Source organism: Centroberyx gerrardi, chromosome 19 (assembly GCF_048128805.1).
Source record: "Centroberyx gerrardi isolate f3 chromosome 19, fCenGer3.hap1.cur.20231027, whole genome shotgun sequence".
NCBI classification, from domain to species: Eukaryota; Metazoa; Chordata; class Actinopteri; order Beryciformes; family Berycidae; genus Centroberyx; species Centroberyx gerrardi.
Genome location: NC_136015.1, coordinates 26470648 through 26479484, shown reverse-complemented (window position 1 = coordinate 26479484; position 8837 = coordinate 26470648). Strand labels below are relative to the sequence as shown.

Sequence of the window (8837 nt, the reverse complement as noted above, 5' to 3'; positions counted from 1 at the left end):
AAAAAAGAAAAAAAAAGTGATAGACTTGTTTTTTATATATTGGCAGAATCTGCTTTATCAAAGTTCTGTCTCCCACCTTTTCTCGCCTATTTACAATTATTGGTAAACATATTATTTTCTTCGTTCCATCGGCATAAGTTTCCTCCGACTGGATTTCGGTGTTCCACTTGTTCAAACTGAAAGGTTTAATAAACATAAAGAAAGAGATTCACTTAAACACTTTTCAGCAACGACTATTTTCTTTAATATATTGTCAGAATCTGCTTTGTTTATGTGCTAGAAGTGATTTTCAGACTGTTCCTCCAGACAATGACAGTGAATGGAGAGAGAGAAAAAAAACACAGTTCTCCAATCTCCTCTACCGGAGCAACAGATCACAGAGCAACTTTAAAACATACTGGTACTCTGGTTAAGTGAGGACCCAAACTGAGTAAATGTTGTCTCCAGGCTCATTCAAACTACTGCTACTCTCATCATGTGGAGACCAGCAGAAATCTCCAGTGGAGCCGATCTCACAAGGCAGAAATGACTTGACAACATGCCTTTAAAGAATTAAGCTCTCAGGATCATTATTATTGTGTTCTGGATTTTAAATGCAGTTCATTTCCAAGATACTGTTTATTCATTTTGGGGGGGAAAAGGAAAAACATCTATCACTGCCGTTAATTCAGTGAATATTTCTCATCTCTCACATCATCTACAAATCTCTTGGAAATCTCATTTTGGGTTCAAACTCTTCAAAAACAAATCAGACACTAGTTGTCTGGAGCCTCTGTCAGACTACAATACCCAGTGAGCAACGAGAGAGAAACACTGTGGAATGAAACTCAGCTCTGCTCTATTACAGTAAACAGCTGAGCATTTAGGAGAAATGGGCTGACAAAGCTCCGCCCCTTTCTCTGACTCAACTCAGACAAACCAGGAAACAGAGTTTATTATTCTTCACTCCTCACTGAGAAGAGACACACACACCGAGAGACAGACGATAAGATTCCACTGAGGGAGGAGAGCTACAGGGGGGAATACTGGGAATACTGGGAATACTGCCACTTCAACCTGCTGCTGACTCAGGAGTTTTAGAAGAAACACAACTCAAAGTGAAAGTAACTTTCAGGGAACATTCTAGAGGAGGGAGTGGTGCCACAACTGACTGTTTGCCCAGGGAGTTTTCAGCTTCACTCAGAGAGAAAATGTCTTCCAGATCAGAGCAGGATCTCTCCTGTTCTGTCTGCCATGACATCTTTAAAGATCCTGTCGTCCTGTCATGTAGCCACAGCTTCTGTAAAGCCTGTCTGCAGAGCTGGTGGACAGAGAAACAAATACATGAGTGTCCACTTTGTAACAGAAGATCTTCAAAGACTGAACCACCTCGTAACTTGGCGTTAAAGAAGCTGTGTGAGGCTTTCTTACTGGAGAGAGATCAGAGAGCTTCAGCAGGATCTGAGCTTCTCTGCAGTCTGCACTCTGAGAAACTCAAGCTCTTCTGTCTGGACCATCAGCAGACAGTGTGTGTTGTCTGTCGGGATTCAAAAACACACACCGACCACAGAATCAGACCCATCGATGAAGCTGCACTGGATCACAAGGAGGAACTTCAGAAATCACTGAAGCCCTTAAAGAAGAAACTGAAGCTCTTTAATGAAGTTAAAGGAAACTGTGATCAAACAGCAGAACACATTAAGGTCCAGGCCCGACACACAGAGAGGCAGATTAAGGAGGAGTTTAAGAAGCTTCACCAGTTTCTACAAGAGGAAGAGGAGGCCAGGATCGCTGCACTGAGGGAGGAAGAGGAGCAGAAGAGTCGGACGATGAAGGAGAAGATCGAGGGTCTGAGCGGAGAGATAGCAGCTCTTTCAGACACAGTCAGAGCCATAGAGAAGGAGCTGAGAGCTGAAGACGTCTCGTTCCTGCAGAACTACAAGGCTACAGTGGAAAGAGTCCAGCGCCCCCTGCTGGAGGATCCACAGCTGGTCTCAGGAGCTCTGATAGACGAGGCCAAACACCTGGGCAACCTGAGCTTCACAGTCTGGGACAAGATGAAGGAGATGGTCTCCTACACTCCTGTGATTCTGGACCCCAGCACTGCATATCCAAAACTCATCCTGTCTAAAGATCTGACCAGTGTGAGATGTGGAGAGAGACAGAAGCTTCCTGAAAACACAGAGAGGTTTGACTCCTACTCTGTCCTGGGATCTGAGGGCTTTAACTCAGGAACTCACAGCTGGGATGTTGAGGTTGGAGACAATACAGTGTGGGGACTGGGTGTGGCAGCAGAGTTTGTCCAGAGGAAGGGAAACATACGGTCTGGATTATGGGGAATAAGGTTCTCTGATGGTAAATACAGAACACTCTCCCCACCAGATCCAGGCACTGTTCTCCCAGTGAAGAAGAAGCTCCAGAGGATCAGACTGCATCTGGACTGGAACAGAGGAAAGCTGTCATTCTCTGATCCTGATACTAACACACACATACACACCTTCACACACACTTTCACTGACAGGCTGTTTCCATTCATTGACACTGGGGATAAACTCTCTCTGAAGATTTTACCAGTGAAGGTCTCTGTAACAGTGGAACAGCACAGTTAGAGATGATGATGATGATGAAGAAGAAGAAGAAGATGATGATGATGATGATGATGATGATGATGATGATGATGATGATGTCATGTCAAGCCATCCATGTCTGTAAGGGGTCTCTACATGTCTGTACTTCTCATTTTAAGGATTCATTATATAAACATTATTTATCAATTATTGCTAGGACAGTCAGTGAATATAATCATCTCTCTAATCTGTGATGTCATCAACATGTGCCCATGTTGTCCTGATGATAGCTGTCATGGTGATGTGGATGACATCTATAACAACAAAAATATAAAAACAATATAAAAACATTAAAGGAAATCTCAAAGTGCTGAAAAAGGCAAATACAACACAAGAAAGAAACATAAATATGAAACAAAAAGGAAAAAAACTCAAATGAATAAGTATTATTACATATAATAATGATATAATTATAATGTAGTTATCTAGTGTCCTTTAAAAAGTACCATCATTTTAATTCTGCACTATCAATCATTTTATCACTTTATTTAAAAGGTGGAGATTTCATTTTGGATTCAGACTTCATGTAATGTTGGTGATTTAGGAACTGAAGCTTTCTCTACTGTTGCACTCATTGTAAGTCACTCTGCATAAGAAAATCAGCTAAATTCTCAAAATGTAAAATGTAAATTGCTGATTATGTTGTTAGCACTGTAATATTTTACCTACTGTGATTATTTTCATTTTCTGCTGGATAACTTTGCATCTAAAACCAATAAAAAATGAAGTTAAGAGGGAAATGTGTTCAGATTTACTGACTGTAATTTCAGCAGCGTTGTCATCATGTCTAGATTCTGCTGACTAAGAGATCCTACTGAGCATGTGCTAAAACAGCAGGACTTAAAGCTACAATCTCATAGAGATCAATAGAGGAGCTATCTCCAGTCTCTCCCATTCACTGTGCTGGGATTACCCAGCAAGCACAGCAACAACAACCACAACACACTTGCAGACCTTGAGAATCCAGAAACGAGATTTTCAAATCTATTTAGGCCCGACACAATCACATAATGAAGGAAGGAATTCATCTTGCACATGCCTACAACTGTCTAATATTATGATGTAAAGACCCGTCTGGATCTCATGCTGATATCTGTAGCTTCATTTATTACTTTCCATTCCAATCACACCTTACAGGAGACTCTTCATACTCTACATGTACATGTTATATACATGTTCACTTCAAATGTCTTCAATAAATGCTGTGCTAATCATAAATCCACAGGACTGACCACCTGGGGTTATAAAAGGTGTACAAAGGTTCAAAAGTTACTCTTCTATTATAATACAATCCTAGCATTAATAAAAATGAATTAATCACTGCATTTGTAACCATGCTTAGTTTATGCTTCATGTAATCAAATCATAATAATAAACAATAACAAACAAAAGTAGCAGTATTCTGTTATGAGTACTGTCCCTTTAAGATGAGGACTGACAGTACAGCAGGAGCCTGACAGAAACCCTGGAATCTGATACAGAAGGACAACGTGATAGAAAGAGCTTCTGACACACTGAGATATGATGTGGTCAAGTGAAGAGAGGAAGAGGGGCTCTGAGTGCTGGTCTTCCCAGTCGTGGTATCTCCAGCTCCTGTCTCTTTGTTGTTTTTGTGGAGGTGAGCTGTGAATTTTCCTCTTGCTATCGAAGACGTTTTTCCTAGCCCACGCAAATCCCTGGATGTTCTCTCCAGCTTCCTGAACTGGGCTTGCCTGCACAGCTCACCTGGTATGGCGGTAACATCTGCGCCTGAGTCTGTTTTGAATTCTGTGTCACAGTGGTCCATTTTAATTGTTATCCACGGATCATCATCTCTATTAGCAGTAAGTGAGCCTAGGAATGCAATATCTCCAGTATCTCCACCTCACTTAGCATCTTAGATCGACATACCTTTGCGTAATGTCCCTTTTTCTTGCAGTAATTGCATGCTGATTCCCTCGCTGGGCACTGCTGCTGACTATGACCTTTCACATCTCCACACCTCTTACACTGTGAGTGTGATTGTGTGAAACTACAATATTACCGTACTATTACCATACTTTTTTCCCCATTCAGAACTGATAGAGTACACTGTCTCTATATATAATACTGTCTCTGGTTAATACAGGGAAGGAAGAGAGGTGAATTGTGACACTTTTGGCTTTCCGTAAATATATGAGGAAGCCCCTTCAGTATGAATTATCATGATGCTAGTGATCGCTACAGAAGCTGAAGAGCTGAACTCAGAGACTCATCCAATGCTGTCAAAGAGAAGGTTTTGGCAGCAGAGTTAGAGAGATCGTCCCTTAACCTGAAGATCACAGGTTCAAACCCCACAACTGCTTATGTGTCCTTGAGCAAGACATCAAACCCCTACCTGCTCACTCACTTTAAGTCACTTTAATTTAAGCCCAAACTTCAAGCTTTAAAATATACTTCAGGGCTTTTACAATGTCTGGTTTTGCGTTCAGTAAACCTTGTCGAAAGGTCTGTTTTTAGTCATAAATAAGACTAAATTGCACTCGATAGGACACTTCACCACACGATCGACCGCCGCTGCACTTGAGCTGTGAAGTGCAGCTCTTGAAAACGAACAAAAGGTCTTTGAAAGGGCTTGAAAGTCTGCAAGGCCTTGGAAGTCGTCAGAGACTCGACTTCTGCCGTTACAGTTGGAAACAGAGCGGTCGCAGAGAGAGGTTTGGACTTTAGAGAGAGCGCTCTCATCTGAAGCAGGACTGCCTTGACTGCTGACACTCAACATTACACTCAACAGAAATTAGACTTGTAAATTTAAACTGTCTGGTTATCGTCTGTAATAAAACATTAAAGCTGAGTCATTTGGCTTTGAGGCGAGTTCAAAGGTCAACACGCACAAAAACATGAAAAAAAATAAAAATTACACAATACCACTCATAACCAATTACACTAATCCCCCCTCTCTCTCTCTCTCTCTCACTCACTCACTCACTCACTCACTCACACATAAACACTGTTGCTTGTCTTTAATAAGTGCGTGTGCAAATACACACACACACACAACACACACATAAACACATTTTTCCCTAAAATACACACATACACACACACAAATCCACATGCACATCCCCTCTTCCCTATCAGTCCCATATTGTATGTACACACATGCGCACTCACACACACCACACACACCCTTATCTGTTACATGCACACACACTCATATAAACGACCTTCCTCACATGTATCCCCCCCCCACACACACACACACACACACATTTTGTTTGTCAAACTTGCTGTTTTCATATCAGTGCTGCGTTGCGTTCCCCTCTTCCTCCTGTCAATCACCTGGGGCGCGTTCAACCGCCCCAAAACTTAGCAAACAGGAAGTTTAAAAGGAAACAATACTGCGTCCTCCGATAAGAATTCTCTGAGCCGACTGCACATCCGTGTGACGGCCGTTTGTACGTTGCTAATGAAAATGCTGAATCACCCCGAACGGAGTCAAACGGCGGCCCTCAGGAAAAAAAAAAGAAGTCTCGTCCAGGAAATAATCCCTCAAACAACATGTCAGCTCTGAAACTTCACTTTCACATCCGCGGCTTTTTATTTAGGCTGTCTTTACGAGCCGGGACAGCGGGTCCCGACTCATAAAGACCCTGTGACCCCGTGAAGGAAGTTAAAAACGATGAAAAATTAGTAAATGTTAAAAAATCTATACAGCATGCATTGCAAAATAATTAGGAAATGTAAACTACTAACTAACTAACCCCAATCCTATTATTATTAATATTATTATTATTATTATTATTATATCCCCAATAAGAGTTTCGGGGATATTATGGATTCACCGCACCCGCCGCCGCAGATCCTTCGTGTGAACGCGATAACTTGAACAGTTTTTATAAGAATCTTTTCAAATTTGGTATGGACATCGATGATCCCTAGAGGAAGAACTCTATTGATTTTGATGTGTTTATGATTATGATAACTATTATTAATTAACTGATTAAATTAATCTCCATGCTATTTGGACCCATATCTCACCAATGGTGCATTATATTGTATTGAAATTTGTCAAGAGAATTGTTCAGGCAATTATGGAGATTTGTATGAAGTTTGTGATTATTATTAATAAATTAATTAATTAATTAATTTTTGTACTGGTACTTTTTAAAAATTATTGTTTTTCTCTTTGGGCTCAATTTCCCGTGAGATGGTAAATGCTAGAGCCATGAAACTTTGCACCGTGGTCTAGTATGGCTTCAATTAAACCCACATGAAATATGACCCCCATCGGCCTGATGGTGGCGCTATAATTAAAGGTCAAAAATAAAACGTTTAAAGTGCTGTATCTCCCACACCGTTTGTCCAATTTACATGAAACTTGTTACACGTGTCGACCTAACTGTACTCTACAAACCCCCAAGGTTTTTGAGATATTATGAATTATTTGAAAAACACATTGTTAACATCTCCTCCTACACCATTTGACCGATTACCACCAAAATCGTTAAGTAGCATCTATGGTCCTCTTTAAATTTTGTTTATAGATGGTTGATATCTCCTGTAGTTTTGAAGATATTAACTCTTAAAGTTGTGAAGGAGGCGTGGCCTATAAGCTAAATTGTTATAACTTTGTGATAGACGGTGCAATCATCATGAAACTTGGACAACCTGTTCACATACAATGAATGAACATGTGTGCAAAGCCATTCAAATATTGACCAATAGGGGGCGCCACAAAGGCCAGAAAACTGTATCTCCTAATCTAATTCATGAAATTGCACGAAATTTGGTACACATGCTCTAGGACCATGTCCTACTCAAAATCTCAAGTTTGGTTGTCATTAGTGAAAGTGGGCGTGGCCTATGACATTTTGGCTTATAACTCAATACTCTCAATATAACTCAAAATTCTTATAACAGAATTTCACCAATCGCTGTGAAACTTGGTTATCATGTTCCAACCTTTATGTGGAACATGCACACCAATTTCCATACAGATCGGACCAGATTTTGCCCAACAGCAGCATTTTGAGTGCACAGCTAGACATACGAAGTTGGATATTGAACCTTTTAACTTGCTGTTACATTCTTCAGTATCAGAACTTGATGCTCGGGACCTGACGGCTCAACAGCCTGATATGACAAAACTGACAGTAATCTTAATGCAAACTTCCACGTTTCAGCTCTGGCTGCTGTACTGGCATGAACCCAGCCATCGCTGCCAGCGGTTATATTTATTTAGTTAAATGTATTATTTAGTGTTACAAAAAAAGGTTAAGGTACATACCCTTTATTATTGGGGAGACAATCCCTAGAGGATTATATCCATTCATTTTGGAGTGTTTAGGAGTAATAAAAATATAATTAACTTTAGATTAGCCCAGAAGGAAAATAAAAAATATTTGGGACATACAACCAATATAATTGGGAAGATTAACCCTGGAGTCTTATTGTGTGATTATTGAATGGCTTTTTATTACATTTGACTTAATGGGGCCTTCGAGGATCGGGGCATTTCGGGGATATACCCTTGCTGTCGACCCCCGACAGCATCCTAGTTATTTATTTTTATTTTTTTTATCATTATTATTAGTAGTAATAATATAAAATTAACAAACTTGTATATTTCATTTTACATGCAAATTTTGTTGTATATTTGTTTGTGTAACAGTACATGATCGTAATAAATCAACAAATCAAATCAAATGTAAAGGTAGAGGTAAAAGAGCTTGGACTCTAATTGACCCTGGTGTTCTCCTTTAACTTTGATCTTCTTCCTTCGTCTTCCATATTAATTCAGCAGGGCGACACGAAGGCTTCATCCCAGGTCCTGCACTCCAAAGTCTCTCTCTCTCTCTCTCTCTCTCTCTCTCTCTCTAATTGAACAACTAAAGCGAAAGCTAAACGACAAAAAATAAACCCAAAGTTGGAGTGACTAAGTTTTCACACAGCTGCAGCTGTATGGCAAAATGTGGAGAAGAATAGAGGGATTACTGGCGATTAAGAAGCCAAGCCGAGTTTCTTTTTCCAAACATAATCCACAGCTGGGCCGCGACTCCGTCACTCTGCCTCCGAAAATCCCTCCCGAAAAAATGACTTCGCTTCAAATGACTCCTCTCAATGGCAAGAGAGAGCCGCCTATTCTCCGTCGCCTCCCTCCCTCCCTCCACCAGCCCTTCAAAACCTCTTTAACAGGCCCGGCATGAAAAGAAACGAAGGCAAGAAAAAGGAGAGAGAGAAAAGAGGGAGAGAGAGAGAGAGGGAGAAAGA

At 40.6% G+C, this 8837-nt stretch overlaps 1 protein-coding gene across 1 annotated transcript; it reads left to right on the top strand.

Annotated features, from left to right (window-relative positions):
* Positions 1–985: 985 nt before the first annotated feature.
* Positions 986–3029, top strand: LOC139932368 (E3 ubiquitin-protein ligase TRIM39-like). Its single transcript, XM_078290267.1, has one exon. It carries the CDS (start codon positions 1191–1193, stop codon positions 2586–2588), a length of 1398 nt encoding a protein of 465 aa, XP_078146393.1. The 5' UTR covers positions 986–1190; the 3' UTR covers positions 2589–3029.
* Positions 3030–8837: the final 5808 nt, after the last annotated feature.

Coding starts and splice junctions, on each gene's coding strand:
- LOC139932368 (XM_078290267.1), top strand. CDS start 1,191: ATGTCTTCCAGATCAGAGCAGGATCTCTCCTGTTCTGTCTGCCATGAC.